Source organism: Perognathus longimembris, chromosome 5, assembly GCF_023159225.1.
Source record: "Perognathus longimembris pacificus isolate PPM17 chromosome 5, ASM2315922v1, whole genome shotgun sequence".
In the NCBI taxonomy this organism is placed as follows: Eukaryota; Metazoa; Chordata; class Mammalia; order Rodentia; family Heteromyidae; genus Perognathus; species Perognathus longimembris.
In genome coordinates this window covers 9223424-9248993 of record NC_063165.1, presented here as the reverse complement: position 1 = coordinate 9248993, position 25570 = coordinate 9223424, and the positions used below count along the sequence as shown (strand labels likewise).

Genomic DNA, 25570 nt, shown 5'->3' with positions numbered 1-25570 from the left:
CTTTACCTGATTGTTCCCCCAGTGAAAAAAAAAAGTCAGCATAAACTGAGAATTCTTCTGGAGCGAAGGGAAGTACATGATCAGATACATACTGAAACCAGGATCTTGGGGAAGACGATGTTAGTAGAACCACACATCAAGCATTGAAGAAGCTAAAACATCTAAAAAAGTGAATTTTTCCCAAGGAAGTTTTTAAAAAATATATAAATTTTAGGACTAACATTAAACCTACACACATCTGTTTAGGTAAGGCTGCACCTCAGGAAACTAAAATGTTTTAATTTGGACAATGGTCAGCCTTTTGCTTGGGAAATGGTATCTTTGGAAAGCAAAGACTTTCAATCTACACATCCAATATTTTTAAACTAACCTGATTTTGCAAAAAGGACAATGTAAACTTTAAAACTTAATGTTTAGTACATACAATTTTGTTATATTTTCTGTACCTTGAATGTTTGTTAATACACATTATTGTACCAACACCATTATTGGAATCAAGGCTAGAGTTAGTTACTACTTAATAGTGCACACAATAATACTAAACGGATAAAACACTGAAAACAATGAAAAGACCCAGGAAACCAACCCTCTTTCCATTCATTCTTCAGCACTAAGAATGACACCCCTACATGAAGACAGGCAGTAAATATATCTTGAATTAAATTTGTTGTTAAATCCAAGCATTGTTGAATAAATGTATCAGTTCAGACCAAAAAGATAAAAACACTAAGAAATTTTTTTTATCTGAAAACAGAGGGGTTAGAGTCACATAAACCAGGCAGAGTATGTTTCCTTTTGGATATACACTGACAATTGCATTAAGATGAACAATTGGATTGTAATCCCTTATTCCCATTTGAAATGTACGGAAATGAAGTGATAAAGTCACGATTGCTAGTTCAGTTAAACATATTTATTCAAAGCTATTTCAAACATTCGGTCTTGCGTGGTCACAGCAAAACGTTAATGACTAAGAAAGAGTGGGTGAAAACCCAATTCCACGGGAAGATTCCAGATGCTTCCAAAGAAATGGATGGCAGGCTCCTTCTGCAGCATGAAGTCAGTAAGGGAGATTTGCTCAGCTTGAAGAAAAGCAATCTTGTCATTGGAGTGTGTGGAAAAGGAGGAAGGAGATGCCCGTCTCCGGATCAGCACTTTTCAGTAGAAGCTGGAGAATCCGTATCTTCCACAGCATGGACGGTAGCATCCATAGCCGTAGCCTCCAAAGCCAGAGCCATAGCCACAGCCATAACCGCAGCCTCCGTAGCCAGAGCTACAACCATAACCTCCAAATCCAGAGCCATAGCCGCAGCCTCCACAGCCAGAGCCCCAGCCCAGCCTGCCATAGCTGCCATATCCACAGCCATAGCCACAGCCCAGGCCTCCGAAGCCTCCGGAGCCGTAGCCCAGGCCTCCGTAGTAGCTGCCGTAGTAGCTCATGGTGTCAGGAGAGGTGAGTTTGGTTTCACTGAAGATGAAATTCCCGAGTGTGTGGATCTTCATCTTCCCCAAATGCTTTTATACCCTCCCTAGTGGGTGTGTTAAAGACAGGTGATCTCATTTCCCTATCACAGAACCACTGTAAATTATTGTAAATTGTTCCTTTCTGACTGAACAAAAGGTCTGAACTCTTATTAAAGAGCTGTTAGTAATAATTATACCTTAATGAGTTTGCATTCCTCAGAACAAAATGTTTCCAAGATGAAGAGGGATTACCACCTCTTCAAAGAACTTATATGAGATCCAATTAACACGGGCTAATCTGCCTGATAGCTTCCAGCAGCCCTGCCATTACACAACCCGAGTCCTTCTCTTTTTTAATGTGAATTCCATTGTCTTAGCTACTTATCATTCCTTGAACCCCAGCGCTTTTCTCTATCGTGGGTAGGGCATAGTCACACAGACATAGTTGGAGGAAACCTTGTGCGTTTTTGTTGTTCTTTATTTGAAGTTTTGACTTTTTTCACTGCTGGCCACTACAGCCATGTATACTTGGGGCATTCTTTCCTCCCTCATTTACTATGATGAGAACTTGATGAGCTTCCTTGATCAATTCTTCACTCTTCCCAATTCCTACTTATTCACCAACTCTGAAAGTCTTACCTATTTTTCTTTTCAGTCAGTAGATACCTTTTCCCAAGGAATTTCACTGAATACGCTTTGAACAACGTATTTGCACAAGTGATTTTTACCCCTCAACCTCTCCTTTGAACTGCATGACAATTTCCACATCCAGCAGGGGGAAATTCACATCTACCCACAAAGCAGCCTCATTTTTTCTCTCTTAAAAATCATATTTTACAATTATTCCCTAGAGTTCTTTCACTGTTATGCCCTCCATTGCACATCAGGTGCAATGCAATTGCAAGTACATGGAATTCTGTGAATTACTCTGGTATGTCTATTATTATTACTATGTTCAGAAGTTCTCTATCATTGTCCCATAGATTAATATAAGATGTTATTGCTGATGGCACTCCTGAGGAAGTGTTCTGCTCTGACTCTTTTTCCATACCAGTCCCAGATTAACATTCTAAACAATAATATCTGATCATTTCATTTTCCAGCCATTATGTATCTTAGCCATTAAAAATGGATTGAGCTTCCTTAAAATCACATTTTTATTAATCACCAAACTATCTGGTCATTTATAAACTACCATGGAAACCTCCTCATGCCAATGATAATAAGTGCAGTGTGTTGCATTCCAGTAGAAGACATCCACCAGCTGTGTACTTCAGAGACTGCCAGCTGTTTCTTCATCCTGAAATACTGTTTTATATTTCTTCACCTATTTCATTCTAAACTACCCTTCCATATATACGTCAACTTTCTCAAAAACTCCCACTCCATCCTGATTTAGAATACTCTTCAGAAGGTTAGACAGAGTTCTACTGTGTTTCTTCAAACTCAGAATTTAGAACATAAATTCTCCATCATGCTGGCTAATCCTTGAAGAGAGCAAGTTTATTCTCATTGTGCTTTATAACTTGCAGCTGAAATAGAGTAGGTAGGTAGTAGACTTTTAGATAAATGGTTAAGTTAATAAGTGTAGAATGCTATAAACAACAAATATATTTTGTGTCCCTGTCTTCTGAAGCTCACGGGGTGGCATATTTTCTATCATTGTTGCTAAATTCCAGGAAGTTGTATCTGTGGTAATGTACTTATAGTCTTCTTTTTTCTTAAGTCATCTAAACTGAAGTCAAAGAATAATGTTGGAATCTGATTTTCTTTAATAATTGGCATCTCAGTTTTCCTGATTAGGTATGGTGTTGGCAGCTGTAGAGATGTGAATATTCTAGAGTGTTTTCTAACAAATATGTACACCAACAGAAACAACACCATAAAACCACAAAAATACTGGAACTTCAATGTAACTATGAGAGAATGAACCACAAACTTCAAATTAGACAAAGCAGTTGAAAAAAGAAGCACTGAATGTAGTGGGAGAAGTTGATAGTTATTTCTGTAAAGCACCTCAAAAAGCAGGACCATATCCAGAAAAACTGAAGAGAAAAGAGTAGGAAAACAGAGTGTCAAAGTTACACAAAAATTGCCATGAAAAGAAAATTTCTTCAGGAAAACCTTTTATGTAAGGGAAAATGTTACATGAAAAATGAATCAGTAGAGAGCTCAATAGTGTGATTGGAAAATGGGATGAATTCTTTTCTACCAAAGACTTAGAACCGTAGCAAATGTCCACTTGCTTTGCTTTTCATGCCCTGTCCATTAACTCCCACAGCTTGAAGAGCTTTCTATATTTTGGGAAATTACTAATTACATTATTTTTCTGGCTCAGGATTAGCTTGTTTCTCATAAACCACAGAAAAATATTCAAGTGTTAAGTGGTCTTACGTGCAGTACTTTCTGGATGAGAGTTTAGCCCTTGATTATATATATATTTGTATTTATAAAATGTATATATAAATTTATATATTATCTATATATGAGCATAGGAATATGGAGATTTTTGTTTCTTTTGGAATAATTTTCATGAGTTTAACTTAATAAGATCATGTACATTTGAGACAAGAATGAAATAATTTTCAGTCTTATTTTATGAAAAAATTAACCACACATGAAAAGAACAAATGCTAAAAAGAAATATCATCATGTACCCATCTCCTGATCTAAAATGGTTATAAAGTGTTTATGAATAAAGCTAAGTTTCTTTATCATCATTAAAACTTTTAAATCTTTAGTTACAAAATTCTTACATTTCCTTAGCAAGGAACATATACCTACTGATGTTGACAACTATAATAAACTGAAAGCCTCGAAGGAAGAGGGGTATTTAAGAAAGATGTACAGTAGGAAATAGAAGGGAGTCATGGATATTTAAAGAAAGGAGGAAGTAATAATCATCCATAAAATATGTTAAGCTTATTATCAATGCAAAGATAATTCTGCCATATTTGGTGATTATAGATAACAGCTAATGTATTATGAAAATTAAATCCCAAACAAAGTTGCCATGTCAGTTCAAGTTTATGACTCTATTTCTGATATTAAAGGCAAAAGTTTGCCAAAATGTGATCTCTATCCAATACATTCTTGAAAATCATTACAAATTGCACTTGAAGGTCATCACTAATCAAATATCAATGCCCTAGTAATTTAGTTTCTTCTCTCCATTGTCAGAAACCAGGTGCCCCCAAAAAGCAGTGTAATTATCAAGACGGGATAAAGAAAGCACACATAAGATCCTGGAATAAAATTTCCTAGAAGCTAGGCTTTATGAAAGACAAAGACAAATATTGTCATTTTAAGTATTTATTCAGTAGAAGCCAGAAGACCAGTACCCTCCATAGCAGGAAGGACGGCAGCAGCCATAGCCGTAGCCCCCAAATCCAGACCGATAGCCATAGCCTCCGTAGCCAGAGCCCCAGCCCAGCCTGCCGAAGCTGCCGTATCCACAGCCATAGCCACAGCCCAGGCCTCCGAAGCCTCCGTAGCCGTAGCCCAGGCCTCCGTAGTAGCTGCCGTAGTAGCTCATGGTGTCAGGAGAGGTGTTCGTTATGGTGTTGCAGGTGAGTTCTGTGAGTGTGACTGCAAACGAACGTTTATATACACTCCTAGGGGTGTGAGAGCCACGCCTCTCAGTGCCAGCCACTAAAGCCTAATGCAGCAAAACGATGCCAATTGTCGCGTGTCCTAGTGCTCAACCACATCTTCCGCCGTTTATGCACCTAGTCATTTACAACTCGTGCAGCTTGTTTCATGTTCTGCTTGATGTGGATGCCTAAAAAAAAAATATATTTTCCTCAAATAAAATACTAGGTTGTTTATAGTTTCAATAAATGCTTGTGTTTCTGAGTTCCAAACTCCATAAACAAATTCCCAATAACCTCAAATATTCAAATTGTGCCACTGAGGTTTTGCACTTGCCTTCTAATTGTACCCTGACCTTTGATGCTCCCTGGCTGCTGCTGTCTGTCTTAATATGATGTGCTTTTGTAATCAGCTGAGACTCATACTTGGCAGTGCAATGATGATCTTTCATTTTTAAAACAACTAAAGTTGATGTCCCCAAAGGAAGTTCTTAAATGTCATGCCTCCATAAAGACAGGCCACTTGGTAGCTATCATTGAAAATAGCACTGAAATGAATCCTGCTAATTCTTTACAAATAGCTCCCTGGATATATATTATCTTATCTCAGGTTCTAAATTCCCAGAGAACTAAGGACTATAAATTCGTGGCTATATAATTACAGAATTTTAAAAATGACATCTATTATTTCACCTTTTTAACCATTGAATAAACCATGATTCCCAGACAAACAGAATTATACCAAAATGAACTTCAGTGGAGGTCTGGAGAAAAGTCTAAGTGCTTCAAACCTGGGCCTTAGTTCAGCAAGGATATTTGCAACTAAGGATAAAATTGCAGGTTAGGAAATGTCTTCTCACACAATATCCAGTCCCACCAATTTTAATCATTCTATTGTTTTCTCACATTGTCGTAATAAATGAATAAGTGTGGTCAACTACTTCTGTTATCCAGAAATGATCAACATAATTGAACAGTGTAAAGAGCATATGTAATTTTGGAATTTTTTGTATTTATTTAACATTTTCTCTCATCAAGCAATTACATGAAAAATATAATTGGTTGCTGACATATGTCCACCTCAGTGGGACTTTGTAGCCTTCAAATCAAATGGAGTTATTAGAGAAACACAACTGATCTATCTTCACAGTCTCCATTAGAAAAAATAAGGCTTAACATAGTTTAATTTAATCAATACAACTTAAGGTAATTAAAAATTATGTTACCAGACCGAATTTCCCTGATAGGAGAAAGATTTGTATGAAGAGAGAGGTACAATGTACACATTATTTACATATAATAAACATGTGGAAATAGCATAATGAAGAGAAAACTATTATAAAGGAGGAAAGAGTGGGTTAGAAAAAAATATAGGTGTTTCAATCAAACAAAAAATACAATAATACATGCATATAGGAAAATCAAAACAAAACTCCTTCATGCAATTAATAATGCTAATAAAAATAGTCTCACAAGATTCAAAGTATGAACTAGTTCCCATAGTCTTTATTTGACTCATGAAGAAGTAATCCCATAGCTCTAAGTTTTGAGTGCATGTAAAACACCAAGTTATCAGCTGTTTCTTATTCTCAGTTCATAGCTTCTCCCCTACATGTGCTGATTTCTATAGAAAAGATAATTCTTAACTTTTTTATCTTTCTGAAATATGATCACATTCACATTTCAAAAGTTTGACAAATATCATTTTGCATTATTTTTATTCTTCTAACAATATTTTAATTTTTCTTCAGTTAACTTATCTTTTACAAAAATATATTCACATAAAGATACTATTCTGTGATTGTCGGGGCTGGGGATATAGCCTAGTGGCAAGAGTGCCTGCCTCGGATACACGAGGCCCTAGGTTCGATTCCCCAGCACCACATATACAGAAAACGGCCAGAAGCGGCGCTGTGGCTCAAGTGGCAGAGTGCTAGCCTTGAGCGGGAAGAAGCCAGGGACAGTGCTCAAGTCCAGGGCCCAGGACTGGCCAAAAAAAAAAAAAGATACTATTCTGTGATTGTAAATCCTCTATGGAAAGATTGCTATTAGCAAAATGATGAAAAATAACAAGGACATAATAAAAGGAGAGCTCTCATGCACTGTTAGTGGGAATGCAAATTAGTACATCATAAGTGTAGTGTCCTTTAAAGAAAAAAAAACAATTTAGAGACAATTACCACTCATTACACTCATTTGTGGAGACCACAAAAGTCTCACAGAGGAATAGAGTGAGTAGTGACCGATAGTTATGGGAAACATCAATGACAAAGAGGTAGAAAGAACATTGGAAGGAGAAACAAAGCATAGAATGAAGGAAGGATTCCTTCTGCTTTTCCATAGGGCAGTATGATAATTATCAGTAGCAATATTACAAAAGATTTTAAAAGAAATAAAAGTATATAAGACCTAAAATGGAAGAAATCTTTAATTTTATCTTTTCTGTTTTATTGCTGTCTTATGATTTTCTTTATTATTAATGCATAGTATTTATAGTATTTTTACTTCTTTATGGAATCCAGCATGGTAACTTGGTACATTTATAAAATATGTGACGACATAAGCATTAAAAAGCAATCCCATTTCCTCCAATGCAAATGATTTGGTCTTTAGAATGAACATGACCTCAGGAAGGGATATTGAGCATTTAAACTACACTTCTGTAGTAAATATTTTGTTAAGAATAATGGTAATATACCACTTTTAAAATAAAACTAAAACAACTATTTAACCACTTTTTCAAAAAATGACCTTCATTTCACTTAGCATCATCTTATGTGTTCATATGGACATAGCTATTGAGCTATTGTGGTCTTCTGCTAGGACTATCCTAGGTGAGTACTAATTATTCCCAATGAGGGAAACCATACAATCTATATTTCTTTGGGTCTGGCTCGCTTCACTTAATATGATTTTTTTCCTTAAGGAAATGGAATGATTTCCTTTCTTTCTTCTTTCCTTTCTTCTTTCCTTCCTTCCATTTTCCTTCCCTCCTTCCTCCCTCCCTCCCACCCTCCCTCCCTCCCTCCCTCCATTCTTTCTTTCTTACTTTCTTTCATTTTTTATCATTCTTTTTTTGATGCCTGAAGTATAGTAACTGGTAAATACTTGTTGGATAAATGTTTAGATAGATTAATTACTGAAAGGCCATACAGGCTATTAACTCCTATAAATATATCTAATAGGAATATTATATTAATTAATATTCAAAGTTATCAAGAACTGATACTTCATCCTTTTCTACTGTCTGTAAACCAGCCCCATCTCACAGAGTAGCTCCTTGCCCATAGCCCACAGTTAGGTCACCAATTTGTCTTTTCTTAAAAGCATCTTGTTATTCTTACATTCTTTCACTATGGCCCCAGCTCCTCTTCACACAGTAAGCTGAATGTCAGGGAACCATACCAGAATCACAACCTTTCTCTTTCTCTTCTCTGCATACATGCTTTGTAATTTATTTCTCTTTCAGTATGTAAAAAGTGCTAAAGGAGAAAACCCTCACCTTCCATTTTTTCCCATCATTATCATCATCTATGTGTTTTCTCTTCCCAAAAGTTTCCTTCTTTCAAAGTACTTCCAAAATCACCAATTATACAAGACAATAGTCTGGATTTGACTCATGTAAGTCACCATTTTTTATTTCACTTACCTTAAATTCAAGTTAGCCACATCCCCTCCAACAATTGTTATTGTTAGTTTTCTTCGTATAGGACATTTTTACTCGGGTGAGATGGAATCTCAATGATGTTTTGATTTGCATTTCTTTTATGGCCAGTGATGTAGAGCACTTTTTCATATGTCTCTTGGCCATTCTCATTTCCTTATCACAGAACTCACTTTTTAAGTCTTCAGACCACTTGATGAGGGGGCTATTGGTTCTTTGCAGTTTTGTTTTGGAGGAAGGTAATTTTTTTAGTTCGGCATATATTTTAGATATGAGGCCTTTGTCCATTGAATGGCCGGTAAAGATCTTCTCCCAATCTGTGGGCTTTCTGTTTACCTTGCGAGCTATGTCCTTTGCCGTGCAGAAGCTCTGCAGTTTGATGCAGTCCCATTTGTCCAACCTTTCTTTGATTTGTAGCCTTTCTGGGTCTTTGTTAAGGAAGTTCCGTCCTGTGCCAAGGGTACATATACACAATGGAATTTTATGCCTCTATCAGAAAGAATGACATTGCCCCATTTGTAAGGAAATGGAAGGACTTGGAAAAAGTTATACTAAGTGAAGTGAGCCAGACCCAAAGAAACATGGACTCTATGGTCTCCCTTATAGGGAAAAATTAGCACAGGTTTAGGCAAGTCACAGCAGAGGATCGCAAGAGCCCAATAGCTATACCCTTATGAACACATAAGATGATGCTAAGTGACATGAACTCCATGTTATGGAAACGATTGTTATATCACAGTTGTAACTACTTTCAACATGCCATGTGTAACTGTAGCTTCTATTACTGATGATCTTCCTGTATTACCTTCCTGTGGTTGTACCTACACTATCTTTGTATCTTATCTGAGTATATTGGAAACCGTGTATACTGGTATGAGAACTAGGAAATTGAAAAGGAATACCAAAATCGAGAGACACAGGGTAAAAAAAGACAAACAACTACAAAAGCAATACTTGCAAAACTGTTTGGTGTAAATGAACTGAACAACTCATGGTGGGGGGAAAGGGAAAGGGGTAGGGGGGAGGGGGAATGAGGGATGAGGTAACAAACAGTACAAGAAATGTATCCAATGCCTAATGTATGAAACTGTAACCTCTCTGTAATTCAGTAATAAAATAATAAAAATAAATAAATAAATAAATAATAAGTAAAAAAATAAATAAAAAGCAGTCAATAAACAAAAAAATTTCAAGTTTTCATGTATTCATTCAATAAATAATAGAGTACATTTAGCTACTCAATGAACACAAAAATAGCAAAAAGAAAAAAAATACCCCAAATTCATGTGCCTATCATCTTAGTGGAAGAGACAGACATAAACAAATACACACTTTATGCATTCAACAAAGCAAGTACTTTCTGAATAGCGATAAGGACTAAAGTGTCTCTAGACATTAGGAAGAATAATATGAAGTCTTGAACATAGCAGAAAAAGTGCCTCTCTTCCTGATAGCCCAATGGAAAAGAAGGAAAGATGTGTAATCCATTAAAAGAGATATAAAATAGTGATACCTGCCAATCAATAAGCAAACAAATGAACAGGAGGTGTGGCTCAAGCATTAGAGGGCCATCCATTAACAGAAGAGCTAAGCAAAGAAAAGAGGCCATGAGTTTAAGACCTCATACTAGCACACACACAAAAAATAAGACTATCACATCCAAAATGATGTCTCTTTGGTACAGCTGATTCGATCAATTATTAAGAAACAAACATATACAGTACGATAAAGGTCTGCTTGGGCATTCAATGTGGGTGCTATTTGATGGTGCACACATATATGTGTTGAGGAAGTAGCACTTCCAGCATTAGAAAACAAAAATAGCAGCCAAAGCTACCAATTGCTCTGTCTCTCAAGTCTGTCTGACCTCTTTCAATTATCATTAAGTGAAGCTTAAAGTGCTGCCACAGTGGAAGAAATCCATTAAGAAAATAGCTTCCAAAAACACAACAGAGTAGTTTCCTGCTTAGAAACAGCACAGGACAGCATGACTCTGAGCACACAGTGGTAAATGCTGAGATAATATGGCATTAAAACCCCACTGTGGAGATGCAAAACTGCCAAAGAGAAGCTGTAGCTGTCTGTGAACTCTAAGTTTTGTGTGGAAAGGACCACTGGACATTTTCCCTCCCTGCACAGGAAGCAATCATGGGGAGATTTTCACAAAGTACATGTACAGATTGCAGGGAAAGACACATAATTTCCCTTGCCTGTATAAAAAGTGCATAGAAAAGTTAACAATGACCCATTTAAAATATCAAAGTAAATTTAATCGAAATGTTCACATTTACCACTTGAAAACACTTTGACAATTTTGCAAGAACAATGGATCCAAAAGAACAATGATTACTCAAACTATAAATCCATCTCCAGCAAAATTGCAATTTCAAGATTTTTTTTATATCTGCTCTGGCATGCTGGTATTTGAAGATCCCCTAACAGTACTGAGGGAGTGAAGGATCAACCTCATGCAGGATTTCTCCAATGAAGTCAGGCAACCAGTATCTAACTTGGTGACAGGATGGTGATAGCTATACACACAGAGCCACAGCTCAGACTCAAAAAAATAGCCACAGCCCATGCTACAGTCTACACAACACACACACACACACACACACACACACACAGAAAAGAGATGTTCTTAGTGTGCTAATATCTAAAACATATCTATTGTGTGTTAATTAATTGCTCTTCATTGATTCATTGATTCTGAGTTCCTGATCAGTTTTTGCTGTTTAATTGGATATAAGAGTTGCACAGATTTTCCTGCCTGAGCTGGCTTTGAACTGTGATCCTCATATCTCAGCTGGCTGAGTAACTATAATTAGAAATGTAAGCCACTGGCACTTTGCTATTTTTTCATTTTTTAATGAGAGTTAAGGGATGATGATTCACTCTTGACAAGAGTCTTATCACTCAAGTAATAAAAGATTAGTTACCAAAATATACAGGAGACTCAGCATACTAAACTAAGAAATGTCATGACTGCTGTCCTTGGCAAATAGTGAAAAAATTTAATCTAGCAAGGTCAAATTATTCACTGAAATATTCAACATTAAGTCTATAGTGATATTGATAAAGGAACAATGAGGTTTTCAAGTGCTTTTCAATGCAAAGTTGTCTTTAATTGGCAGATTCATGTATTTTGGGTCTATGGGAGTGATTAAATGCACAATGTGGCAGACATGTTAACGTATCATAACCCAATCTCATCAAATATTCAGTTTACATACTTTCTGTGCTCTAATTGTGGGCCTAGCACATAATGTTCTGAGTATGTTTCACATTCCTTATAGGAAAATAGTAATCAGATTACACTGACTTTAAGCCATTTAACTAGTGTCTCGAAAGTGATTTCTCAGTGTAAATTAATAAATTGATTTCTGATTATTATTCCATTCATCATGTTAAAAATGATGTGGCAACAAAATAGGCAATGAGTATTTCCATTTCCTAGGATTGTAATATGCTTTTGCAAATTAGTGGAACAATCTGATTATAATGCAGCTTTCCATGTAATTTAAGCACAAGCATAATTAAAAAAATAAGCAAGCACAACTTTTAAGGCTCCTGCAATGATGATTCTATTACATATTAATAACAGAATTATATTCTATAGGTAACCAAATATTTCAAGTTCATCAGTCTCCTAGAGATACATTTGTGCAACAATGCATCTTGAATAGTCCATCTACCTGATAATGTAAAGTGAAGAGACCTTAGGAAGGTATCAATTTTCAGAGAAATTGATGATTTTCCCTCAGGACATATTATAAACTTCCTCTGTCTGACATGAACTAACTAAGAAAAACTTATTATTTAATAAAATTTCACTATTTATATGTTTATATACATATATATATAATGAACATTCAAGAAGGGGGTTTTGTTTTCATTTTGCTCAGGTCTCGAGACAAAATATATGTAAGAAGCAACTTTAGTTAAGGATATTAAGTCATATGATGGATTCCTATGATAGCAATAAAGACCACTCAAAATGAAAGAATCAAGCATAGGGTTCACATCACAGTCACAAGATTTCATAAAAAAGCAACAATGTAAACCAATAGGGGAAGTAACTGTACAAAGACATCATCACTTTAATCTTTGTAATAAGAAAAAAAGAAGCGATTTTAATACAATAGTCAAAAGTATTTTGCTAGGATGAAATAGTAAGCAATATTATATGCCAATTAAAAGCAATGTTGACAAGGCATTTTATACCATTGGAAATCACTAATGGCACAAACCTGACTAACGTAAGTAGAATACAAAAATGGTTATTATATAGTTTCATGATCTGAATTACTAAATCTCAGTGATACAAACATGAAGCCAGACCTAACTATCACAACTTTCTTTATAGGAAGACTGACAAGAAAAAGAGACTGACAGTAAAGAAGTCCCTAGAACATACCTGAACCAAGAAGTAGTCAGTAAGTGCTGATTGTTACTACTGTACAAAATTGAATGGTACATTCTTCTCTTTTTAAAACCCATCAGATGAAAACAACAAAATGAACCCATGATTATGCACATTTAAGAAACACTAGATAAACCTATAGAACCCTTGCATCATCAGGGGCATTTACGAAACATTCACTTAAATCTTAATCACTAGAAGAAGAGAACACTCTCTTGGCTTATGAGAGTAATTATCATACAATCTGGGAAGGATAATTTCTTATTTAAAGCTGGCAGCTTCTATTGGATAAGGTGGTAAGAAGTGGCTGGATTCTTGTTGGACTTTCCTTTTGTAAATTTAATTTTATTGTCAAAACGATGTTCAGAGGGATTACAGTTACATACTTAAGGTAGTGAGCACATTTTTCCAAGTGGAGTAAAATATCACTGTGAGAGATTGGATTTTGACATCAAGAGAAAGGGAGGCATCAAGCCAAACTTTTGGTTTCAGTCCATGAAACAGAAATGTTACCAACAAATGTGAGAAATATGGTGGGTAGATCCAATTGCCTTTGGAATAAAGGAATATGAGAAGCTCGATTTCAACCATACTCAGCTTAAGTTGACTCTAACTTCTATAGGATTTTTGCAAGAAAGAGTTGGTATATTTACTTTCCTTAGGATTAATGAGATGAGATCACAGAGATACTACTCAGTATCTACATCCATTATTCTAAACCAATCCCCAGAGAGGTGATGGGAATTTTAGGTCCATTGAGTCCATGAAAAAGCTTTTCTTCTCTTGTATTCCCACAAGTATTGAAGGGTTAGCATGAATTCCACCATATATGACCTTAGTTCTTCCACAAGAGGACCCATCAATGTCAGAGCTACCCCAGCACTCTCTATGATGACATAATGATCCACATATAGTTTTTTAAATTATTTTATTTTATTGTTAATGAGTACATTTCTTGTTGGATATTGTTATCCTCTCCCTCACACATATAATTTATCTTTAGGCTGTCAGTAATGCTGACCATACCATGTCACTCACTCAAAAGCACTGTTATTGTGGATGGGTATGGTCTTTTTATTGGAATAATGACATAATTAGATAAGAGCATTATCTTGCCATCCTGGAGGAAAGCAAGGCAGGTGTTTGGGTTTTTGTAATAGTCTTGACACTTTAGTAGGATTTATATTTATACACAATAACTTGCAAAACAATTGCTGTCAAAAGTTTTCCAAATAAGACCATTTCATTTTTCTTTCTTTCTTTCTTTCTTTCTTTCTTTCTTTCTTTCTTTCTTTCTTTCTTTCTTTCTCTCTCTCTTTCTTTCTTCCTTCCTTTCTTTCTCTCTCTCTCTCTTTCTTTCTTTCTTTCTTCCTTTCCTTCTTTCTTTTTTTCCTGGTCCTGGGGCTTGAACTCAGGGTCTTGGCACTGTCCTTGAGTTTCTTTGGCTCAAGGCTAGCACTGAACCACTTGAGTCACAGTGCCACTTCCAGGATTTCTAAGTCATTTATTGAAGATAAAGAGTCTCAGGACTTTTATGCCTGGGGTTGGCTTTGAACTGTGATCCTCAGATCTCAGCCTCCTGAGTAGATAGGATTGCAGGCATGAGCCACTAGCACCTGGCTGAACATTTATTTTTAAAATAATAATAGGTCTTATTATTTTGACGTGACTAATAACAAAAAAGTTGTCCAAACTCAAGGTAAATTCAATAATTGTTAAATAACTGCTCAATAATTTTATTCTTTGGTCTTAATTCCTTTAAAATAACATTTAAAAACTCCATATTTTACTTTCTAATCAGGACAAAGAATCCACTATCATTAAATTTGATTATGAATAGTTCTTTCTTGCAAGCTCAATGGCCCCACTAGCAGCATGTGAACCATGGACCTTTTGGAATTTATTCTCAGAGTCCTTTCAGCCTGTTACATTCCTTAGCTGCCTCAATGAAATGGCAAAAAGTAGAAATGATGCTTTGATTTAAGAAATAGGAAATTCGAGACATATGTATTGTTTGCAAAACTATGAAGCGTGTAGCATAGCTTTTTCTGCATGCAACAAACTAGTAATTAATTCTGTCTTCCTCTTCTGTTAGTAAGGCATCAAGTCCAAAGTCATCTAACACTTAGCATGAAAGTCTAGCTGACATGTCAGGTGCAATGCCCCTTGCTATTCCATTATCTATGGATTTATTTGAAAACCTTTTGCAATGTTTATAATTATGAGGAAAATAGCATGTGCTGGAAAATGTTTTGTATTTTATCTCATCCATATAGACAAATGCCTAATTTTGCAGACCAAGCAACTGAAACAGCATTTGAATAAATGGCCAAGGAAACATTAAATAAAAAAATCAAATTTTTCTAACTATATGATTTTGGCTTTTATTTCTCTTATTTTTTATTTATATGTGCATATGCTTTGTAATTTTTCTGTTTATTATGAGTAAAATTGGTATCACTTTTCCTCCCTTTGAAAAATTCAGAGTTGAGATGTTTACTTTTTCCCAGAACATATCTCTGGGTCAATTATACTCTGTTTGTGTCCAGAAATTTTTACTCCATTAATCAATTATGAAATTGGAGTAATGCCAGAAATTCAGTGAAAACATATTAAAATCTGCTTCTGATAGAGAGTATAAATGAAGGTTTGAGTAAACTAGAATTATTCTGAGCAAGATGACCAGTTATAAAGCCATGAGACCTATTGTATGGCTGCTCAGATTATTTGTTAATAAATTGAAGGACAATAACCAAACTGTGTGAAGTAGAAAATGTAGATGACAACTACAGAGTACCCCAATATGAAATGATGCAGTAAAACTATAGCCTGACAGGAAACAGCTAAAGGCTATGCACTAGGGAATACAGAGCTACTGTTTTTGACAATAGGCATTGATTATTCTATGACTAAATGACAGTAAAAACGTACCATGATTAGGGATAATTAATGGCAATTACTGCAACAATAATGTGCAGAACTTTGTTTTTAACAAAATGCACATTTGGAGAAACAACTACTGTGCACATATTAAGTGTTTTAGCTGGGTAATAATATTTTTTTATTGATTTTTTTGTCTTTTCTTTTTTGGTACTGGGGATCGAACCCAGGATGTTGCATTTACTAGGCAAGCTCTTTGCCACTGAGCTACATCCCAACCTAGACTTGTTAACTGTTTCATTTACTTAGGAATTCGATCTCTGTTGTAGGAATTCTGCTATATGATGAGTATTCAAAACTAGCCTAGGTAAACTATGCAAAGTTATCATGAGTACAGTTCCTGTTTCATATTTACATGTCTTCGTATCTTTTTGTTTTTCCTCTTATGATAGGCATTCAGTTGATCTATGTCTAAATTATAGGAAGCAACAACTCTTTTGGTGTAGATCTGAAACAAGTAGATATCAAACAAAGAAAGGGAAGACCTTGGTGGGCGCAAGTGAAGAGGTGATCTAGGTCTGCCTTCCAGGACTAAGTATGACAGATGGGAGACACATAAGTAAGCTTTCTCAGATGACGTGACACCTATGTGGAGTCTTAGCAGTTCATTCAGATATAGCTTGTTAGACAGATGGGAGAGTCATTGTCTCATATAATATGGACTATCTACAGACAGCAAGGTCTAAGTTTGGCACATTTTAAGTAGAGAAATATTTTAAGTCACTACTGGGATCTGAGAAATAGTAGACACTAGCACAGGGACTGTATATTAAAGGATTTTTCAGGTCCTATCTATGAGGTTAGACTTTACTAATTAAGTGATAGAATTGTATGTTATTTGGCTTCTTGGTTTATTTTTTCTCCCTTGTACACTGGTTTGTTTTGTGTGTGTGTGTGTGTGTGTGTGTGTGTGTGTGTGTGTGTGTGTGTGTACCTTTTGCTTGTATTTAAGTTTATCTGTCTTGTGGAGCATAAGGAGTATAGAAATGGTAGGGCAGAGGGTGAACTAACTCAGCAGTGATACTCACTAGACACTACGTTGAAAATGAACTATATACTTGGGGGGTCCAAGGATGGGGAAGGAAATACCTGGGAGAAAATGAGGGAAGAGATAACACTGTTCAAAAAGAAATATGCTCATTACCTGTCATATAACTGTAACCCCTCTAAACATCACATTTACAATAACAATAATTTTTTTAAAGATCAAGGACAGACCTCTATTTGACCTAGGAAGCCTTAGAGGATCACAAAAGAAGGAAACCAAATCAAGAACAGCATAGAAAGAAAGCCAAAGAACAAAGTGATCCCCGATGTCAAATGCCACAAAGATAATCAACAGGAAGTATCTCAAGGGCACTAGGTAATTAGTAGGTCATTAGTGATCTAACTGAGAGCATGGATTGGATTACAGTGAGACCAATGGATGGAACAGAGGAAACTGAAGACCAAATTGGAGACATTAGAGAAATTGACTTAAAACCTGAGATTTGAAGTAAGTTTAGAGGGAGCTCCCCAAGGTTGATCTGGCGTTGCGGCAGACTTTTTTAATATCAAAAGACTTGAGCGTGCTTATAAACTCAGGGGAAGGTGCCAGTGGGGGAAAAAAAAGAGAGAAGCTGAAAATATAGTACACTGGAGGGATAATTTATCAAGCAAGGTGCTGAAAGAGATGGCATTTAAAGCAAAGCGGAAGAATGATGTTTGGGGACAGAAGAGAGGATATAGTTTGCTCTGAGACTGAGATAAAAGGCAACGACAGGTGCAAATATAGATAAGTATGTGGGGAGGGAGTTGATAGAATTTTCCCCTGATAGATTCTTTTTTTCTTCATGAAATAGAGGCAAGTGTTGCAGACATAGGGTACTAAAAGTAAACCTTGAATGAGGAGTTTGATGGATGATGGGGAAGGGTTGGTTGAGAGAGCAGGAGTGAACACCAGAAAGCAAAGAGGTCTAAAACAAGTGAAATGATTATAGAGTAGCACTAGGACTCAGCTAAAGGTGATATGATTTTTTTAAAAAAGAGTCCTTGTGCCACTCCATGTAGTTCAAAGACTTCTCCAGCAGCAATTAGAAGCCTAAGTGCAGACTGTAGACAACTTGAATTAATGTCCAGTGCAAGATTGACAGGAAAGACTGACAGATGAGGATAGAGCCTGCTAAAAGTGATTAATGACATGAAGAATGCAGAATGCATAGTTAATCAGAATTAGTATACTTGAATATTAAAGGTGACCCTACCAATACTGATACAGAAACACTGGATATAAACAACCACACATAAGAAATTAAGAGCAGAACATGATACTGGTAGCAATGGGACAAGTCTTTAGTTATACAAGTGAGACAGCATGACTGGAATAGAAATGTGAGCAACTTGAAGAACAAGAGATTTAGAGTTGGCTATTGACTTTTGGACAAATTACATCCTCATTGCCATTGATGCTAATTTTGGTCCAGTACGATGAGCAGCTGGGATTTAAATCACATCTGAACAAACCCCTGTAGAGACATCAGAAGTTCTGTGAACAATCCTGACTTCCTTCCATTTGTCATTAATCACCTCAGAGGGAGGGGCGGGTTCCTTTTTGCCTAGGATACAGATAAGAAAACATGAAGACCGAACCACTGTGGCTTGAGTGAGACATAAATGTTTGTTTCAGTGGTTTGGGGTTTAAATGATGGGCATAGTTCTTAATGGAGGGTAGGAATGGAAAACATGTAGTAACATTACTGTTTGCAATGATTTGGAAACCAGACAAGAAGTTTCTAGCTTCAGGTGAAGAGGTTGAAGAAAAAATATTTATTGGGACTTTATTGTCCCTTTTCATCATTGATCAACCTGTTTATATTTCAGAAGTTAATGTTTCAACTGAGTTTCCTCAAAAAATATCCTGAATGACTAAGAAATGAATTATAGTGAAAATGTTATATAATTAACTTTATTTTTAAGATACGCTGTCAACTTTATTTTATGCTATTAAATTTGTTTTTACCACTTTGTTTTCAAAAGTTGTTTGTTTTCTCCAGTAAAAGAAAATAAATTGAATATTATATATAGATCCATAAATATATATATACATACAAATGCACATGTACATCAAAAATACAGATGTATGCATACATATATACATATATACATACATTCATGCATATATTTGTGTGTATATTCCTTAAAAATTATATGAACTTTAAAATACCAAATTCCAAGAAGCAAGATTGTAAGAAAGGGAAATAAACTGAAATACATTTTGTTTATGACATATTGTAGAGAGCTAGAAATTGAAAGGATCAGTAAGAAGGATTTTATATAAGCCAATAATATGGTAGTCTACCTTTCTCGTATGAACATGCTTTTATTCTTAAGTCAAATGATATTTAACACTGACCTATAAATTATTTCTCTCAAACAAACATAACCGAAAGTAAAATATTAGAATTTTGTGAAAACTTAGACCAAAAAGATGAAAAAATTATATATTTTTATTACTTTGCAATAGTGAATGCAGACAAGTTTATGTTCATTCTTCCCATATTTTTCTATTTTTACTTTTAAATACCTTTTAATTCTTTCTATATGCATATGTTCTAGCTTGATCTTTTTAATTAATATTTTCTGATGGGACTAAGATTTTCTCAGTGATCTATATATTGGTAATAATGTGATTCTTGAAACACCTAGATGTCACAAAATGTTTTTGTTTTTGTTGTTATTTCTTTTTGAACAGTGTCACCCCCTCCCTCCTTTTCTCCTACTTCCCTCCCCAATTCCTTCCCCCCTCCCCCCAGTCTGTAAAGTTATTTCCAATATAGTGGCTAGTGAGTTGATACTGTTGCACTGGTTCACCCTTTACCCCACTGTTTCTGATACAAAGTTCACAATTTTTAAGTCCACCTTTCACAGCATAACATTATCAAGTTTCAAACTCAAAGGGAGGAGCCCGCTGAAAAAAATGACATTTTTGTCCACACATTGAACTATGTTTCTCTGTTTCATTTAAACAGATGAACATTTGTGACCATTTTCTGTTGTTGATTAGCATCCTGCTCAGACAGGTACTGTCCTTCTACAGGAGGTAGAAAGCTTCCTGAAGAAGACAACATAGCACCTGCAGATTAACTTTTTTTCTATTAAGGAATTGCTTAGATGCTTATTAGAATACCAAATGAAGTCAGGGAGTTGAAGTTGGATGTCAATAAGGGCACACAACATCTGTTAGAAGAGAAGGTAATGAGGAGGGCCCGACTAATGCCTTCTCTTTAGAACATGAACTCATTTAACTCAGAGACTCAGCTGCATGATACAAGACTATTTCCACTGATTACCCTAAGCAATGGAGAATAAGTACGGCTTCTGCTCTGAACATGCTTAGAAGTCAGGCTTCATTCAGAGTTCAGGCTTAAAGGCAGAACAGACCAAATATAGGCAAGAATTTGTGAATCTATGAGAAGTATAACCTCTTCTTGACTCTTACGTTCTTATTCTAAAATTTGCATCTCTTTACCAGTAAAGAAATCAATCATATTCATACCTCAGTAAATATCAGCTATCGCATTTTCTTTACAAAATATCTCAACAATTTTACACACAGGTCAACTTAGTTGAATTTAAAAGTCTCCCTCCCACCCCCCAATAGAAGTCTATCTCATTCTTCTCTAAAGTACATAAAGAAGAAACACTTTTAGCCATATTAGAGTAAGAAACAATGGACTTACTGCTGTATCACAGTCAAGTGGGCAAATTATGTCAAATAATTGTTTTCACAATTTTGTAGCACATAGCTCATGAGTTCACTGCCAACAAGAGATAAAACTATTAAAGCTTTACAATGCAAGCTTTAGTTTTCTACTTGTAATTATTGCAGGCCTGTACTTCAGGAAATTACAACCCAAATATGATATGATAATCACACTGTATTTGTGGGAAAAGGATCAAAGTTCATATATTTGCTATACTATTTAAAGAAAAACAATCTAGAGACTGTGAAGAGAAGGGCTATACAGTGGTCCTCAAGTTACTCTATTGAAAACTAAACTGCATGGAAGAGGAACAAAGAATAACCACACATCATTAATACAAGTAATTTTTAAAGCTCTAACAGGGCTGGGAGATATTTGAACTCTTTGGCCAGATCACAGACACTTTATTAAATTAACTCACCTCCCCCCCCCCCACCAAAGTAGCAATTTAGTAGCTAGGCAAGCTGATGCAAAAGGTTAGATTGATCCAAGCAAAACATGAAAGAATCAAGAGTTACCAGGTTGCTTCCTGGCAAAACTAAATTTCATACTATCTAAATGAAGAGAATATAATCTCCTGCCTAAACAACATAATGGTAACAATGTCTTCTGTGAATTACTAGGCAAGGAAACAATAAAAAAGCTGGGAGTCTGGAACAGGCCTATAATCCAAGCACTTGGGAGGCTTAGACAAAAGAACCATGGGTTTAAGAAATAATTTGTAAAGTTTTATCACCCACCAACTCTATAGTTTTCTTGTGTTGTTTACGTCCCTGAGCATATTTGTAGTAATTCCATCTCTATCATTTCTGGGGTTGTCTATGTTTACACTGATTAATTTCATTTTTTGGTGACAGTGCCTTTTTTGTAGTACAAACTAGGCTAAAACTTTCATTGAAAAAATTCAGTGCAGAGTATGTCCACTTGCAGGGAAATAGACTTCGAAAGAATACATTAAGTGAAATAAGTCAGCATCAGAGAGAAAAAGGACATAGGTTTTCTCGCTTGTGTGGAAGTTAAATCTAAATTATTCCAGTGGAATAAGTCCTTTGAACAACTAATCTCCAGTTTATCAAAATGAACACCAGCTGGGTCTTCTGGTATCACCAGGGAGAATGAGATCAAAGGCAGGAGTAGACAAATGGAAAAAGGAAGCATGGGAAAATGCATCATTATGTTTAATGTTTACATGTGAAAATTGAACTAGGAAAACTGAGGAGATAGATTGGGTTGGAAGAGATGGGGAGAATTGTACCCATAAACTGACATGTTGATTTGAAACCGCCTTGTACAACAAATTAGTTATTTTTAAATGATTGTTATGATTTGGATAAGAAGTTCCTGTCCCTTCAAAAACCCATAATATAGGACTGTAGTTGCTAGCTAAAGGACTTTGGGGAGTTACTGGGAGGATTCTGAGGGAATCTGACCTAACAGTTGAAACACTTTAATGGAGACATAATCTGATGACAATGTTGAGATGTAGTGAAAAGAAGATGGGGTCTCATTGAAGAGTTAAAGTAAACCCCATTTTCAGGCACCCCCCATTTTGTTGTCTGTTTAAACTTTGAGTAACACAAGCCAATTATCCGGCTAGCAGGACAAGCTTATTAGGGCCCAGCTGGTCAGGAAACTCCCTGCTTAACTCTAACCGCCTGGGCCTGGGAATGCTTAACTCTAACCACCCCGGAATGCCTCGAGCCCTGAGCCAATCAGATTTGTACCTGTATCCTAATCTTGCTTGAAAACCTGATTGCTATGACTTTGGTTTTTTGCCTTTATAAGCCCTATGAAATCTCAGCTCGGGGCTTCCTCCTAACCTCCTAACTGTGTCGATGGGTAGGAGGAGGCCCGATCTGCAGCTCGCCTGAATAAAGCCTTGCTTTTGCATTTCGTAATGTCTGGCTCTCGGTGGTCTTCTTGGAGGTCTTCTCGTGACTTGGGCATAACATCGTTGTAGTAAATAAATCACTGAGGCCTTCCCAGGAAAGATTCACCTTGCTCTTGGCCCCTTCCCATTTCTATCTGCTCTTCTGGGCTTTCAGAACATGAACAGCTTCCTCTTCCCTAGGTTCTCATAGCCTAGATGTTGGTTGGGATGTTCTGTCTCACATCTAGCCCTTAAAACAGACACAATCATAGAATAAATCTTGGAAATAGACTGAAACCTCTGAAACTCTCAATCAAAATAAAGTATTTTCTCCTTATAGTTGTTTTTGTCAGGTATTTGGTCACAGTGATGGTCATATTAAACTCAAATTTATCACTACTGAATAGAAAGTCAGAGAGTTTAAAAATAGAGAACAACTAGATGTGGAGCTACATGTCTATAAGCCCATCTACTTAGCCTGAGACAAGGTCTGAAGTTCAAGGTCAGCCAAGGCAAAATTAGTGACATCTTATTACAAAAACAAAATATTAAAATAAGAAAAAGAATGGTAGCTCATGTTTAAGAGCCATTGTGCAGCATACACAAGGATCTGGGTTCAAATCCTAAAACTACAAGCAAAGGAAAGAAGAGAAGAAGAGCAATTAGCAAACCTTAAATGCATGGAGAAGTCCAGCTTGTGATCTTGACTGATTTTACACTATGTCCAAGAAAGTAAACAAAAAGTTTTTCTACACAGAAGACAAAGATTAGTAAATACTTATGATTACTGAAATGTGGCTGAAGGTATAGGTATATGATTGTCATTTATTGTTGCCTTATTTACGTATTTGGAAATATCTGTAGTAGCTTAAATTGTAAAATATTTAAGTACAGAATTATAGCTCCTCCAAAAATTCTAGATTGCATGTAACCTTAGCCTAACAATAAACAACATAACAGATAATTATTGAAATCTAATCAAACTACCACTTGAATAAAGTGGGAATAGAAAAGATATGTACTTCATAGCAGACTAGAATCTCACTTTGAACTACTAGAAAAAGTGAACATGGTACAATGGAAGAAACTAGGTACAATGGAAGAAACTAGGAACAAAGAATTTAAGGTTCTAAAAAGAGCAGAGCAGGAGATTCAGAAGAATACTAAACATATTGGAGATTCTTGTGGGTTACAAAACTCGACATAGACCACATTTCTCTTTGAAATATTTGCCAATATCTGAGGTTGCTGTGAAGAGATTCTCAGAAATCAAAAGAAAGTGTTTTGAAAGCATAAAAAATGGACATCTCATGATTCTGAGGGAACCACTACTATTAAAAATAGGACTATTTTACATACTAACAAAGCAAAGCAAAAGAGAATTCTCATACCTTAGTTAAAAAGAAATGTCGGAGAACATGATGTAAGAGCAGAATTGTAATTTGTTTTTTTTAGTGGCACATGCTTGAATGTAGCAAAAACTGCAGAAAAAATATTAATAGTTAATGATGCTACTATTTTACTAATTATATGGGTCAAACATGGAACTTTTCAAAAGTACAATTTGAGATAAAATTGAGATTAAATGTAGGTCACGGCAGTTCCTTTTTTATTTTATATTTTTGGGTACCTGTACTGGGTCTTGAAGTTAGGGTCTCTTACTCATCCTTAGATTTTTTTCTGTTTCAAATCTGTCACTCTACCACTTGAGCCATCACTTTACTTTTGGCTTTTTCATGGGTTATTTGGAGATAAGAGTCTCAAATTTGTCTGTCTAAACTGGCTTCAAAGTTCAAGCTTCAGATCTCAGCTTCCTTAGTAGCTACGATTACAGGTGTGAGCTACCAGTGCCAGGTTCATAGATGTTCTAGAAACATCATATGAACATTCTTGTGCCCAAGACGTTTTGAAAAATAACATCAGCCTTGTCCATTTTCTCATACCTTTAACTAACAGCCTGGACGGTAGCAGTTGTTCTCTCTGTGGATGTCTGTCTCAGTATCTGTCTCTCTGTCTCTTTCTTTTGTACACACAAACACACACACGCATACACACACGCCTGAAAGTACATTCATATGATGAAGAGAAATAAATACATATGACAGGCAATATATACTATGAAAATAATTAAGTTTATTAAAAGGCAAATGATAGAATTTCCCACATGCAAGTTTTAATGTTAGGTATAAATAAACATGACAAAATGCTGAAGGATTATTCCCCTCATGTGCCCCTCATTGGTGATATATTCTACCAATCCATGTAGTTATGTATGCCAGAGATAGTAATCATACTGTAACTAGCCCTGGTGGAACTCTAATACGTCCTAAGAAAATGGCCCAATGTTAGTAGCCATCCAAAGTTCTTTCTAGTAGCCAAAAGACCAGTATCTCCCATAGCAGCATGGACGATAGCAGGAATATCTTCCATATCCAGAACCATAGCCACAGCCATAGCCACAGCCAAGGCCACCATAGCCGTAGCCCAGACCACCATAACCGTAGCCCAGGCCTCCATAGTAGCTGCCGTAGTAGCACATGGTGTCAGGAGTGAGTGGTTGAGTTGAGGCAGATGAGTAGCTTCTGAAGTTTGAGTCTCTCAACCTGTGCAGGTCCTTTTATACTGCCTAGGTGCTGGGAGAGGTAAACCACATTTGTTTTGAACTCATTCTTCCAAATAAATAAACCCTCAGAAATGTCCCAGTCATATGTCTGAGACAAAATTGTCACTGAGTCAGAATGCCTACCATTGAGACCACAAGCTTTTAGGAGACAAGTATTTCTTTATTGTGACCTTTTGTTTACTAAAAATCCTAAACTTAAAATTGATGACTAGTTCTCATGTGATTACACAAGTGATTTGAGAAGGCTGAAGAAG

General features: G+C 35.9%; 2 protein-coding genes across 3 annotated transcripts; both read right to left on the bottom strand.

Annotated features, from left to right (window-relative positions):
• Positions 1-1158: 1158 nt before the first annotated feature.
• Positions 1159-4999, bottom strand: LOC125351213 (keratin-associated protein 19-5-like). Of its 2 annotated transcripts, none has more exons than XM_048345920.1 (2): positions 4806-4999; positions 1159-1183 (listed from the first exon to the last, which is right to left on the bottom strand). In XM_048345920.1, the coding sequence occupies exons 1-2, from the start codon at positions 4997-4999 to the stop codon at positions 1159-1161; spliced, it is 219 nt and encodes a 72-aa protein (XP_048201877.1). The 2 variants fall into 2 exon arrangements, with proteins under 2 accessions (XP_048201877.1, XP_048201878.1); XM_048345921.1 differs by lacking the exon at positions 1159-1183 and having other exon boundaries at positions 4781-4872; positions 4912-4999.
• A 20062-nt stretch (positions 5000-25061) lies between these two features.
• Positions 25062-25232, bottom strand: LOC125351212 (keratin-associated protein 20-2-like). Its single transcript, XM_048345919.1, has one exon. It carries the CDS (start codon positions 25230-25232, stop codon positions 25062-25064), a length of 171 nt encoding a protein of 56 aa, XP_048201876.1.
• Between the last annotated feature and the right edge of the window lie 338 nt (positions 25233-25570).

Bases quoted from the DNA above. Each gene is read 5' to 3' on its own strand.
- LOC125351213 (XM_048345920.1), bottom strand. From the start codon at position 4,999: ATGAGCTACTACGGCAGCTACTACGGAGGCCTGGGCTACGGCTACGGA. The intron at 1,184-4,805 runs GTACTGGTCTTC...ATGCTGTGGAAG, and splicing joins CGTCCTTCCTGCTATGGAGG to ATACGGATTCTCCAGCTTCT.
- LOC125351212 (XM_048345919.1), bottom strand. From the start codon at position 25,232: ATGTGCTACTACGGCAGCTACTATGGAGGCCTGGGCTACGGTTATGGT.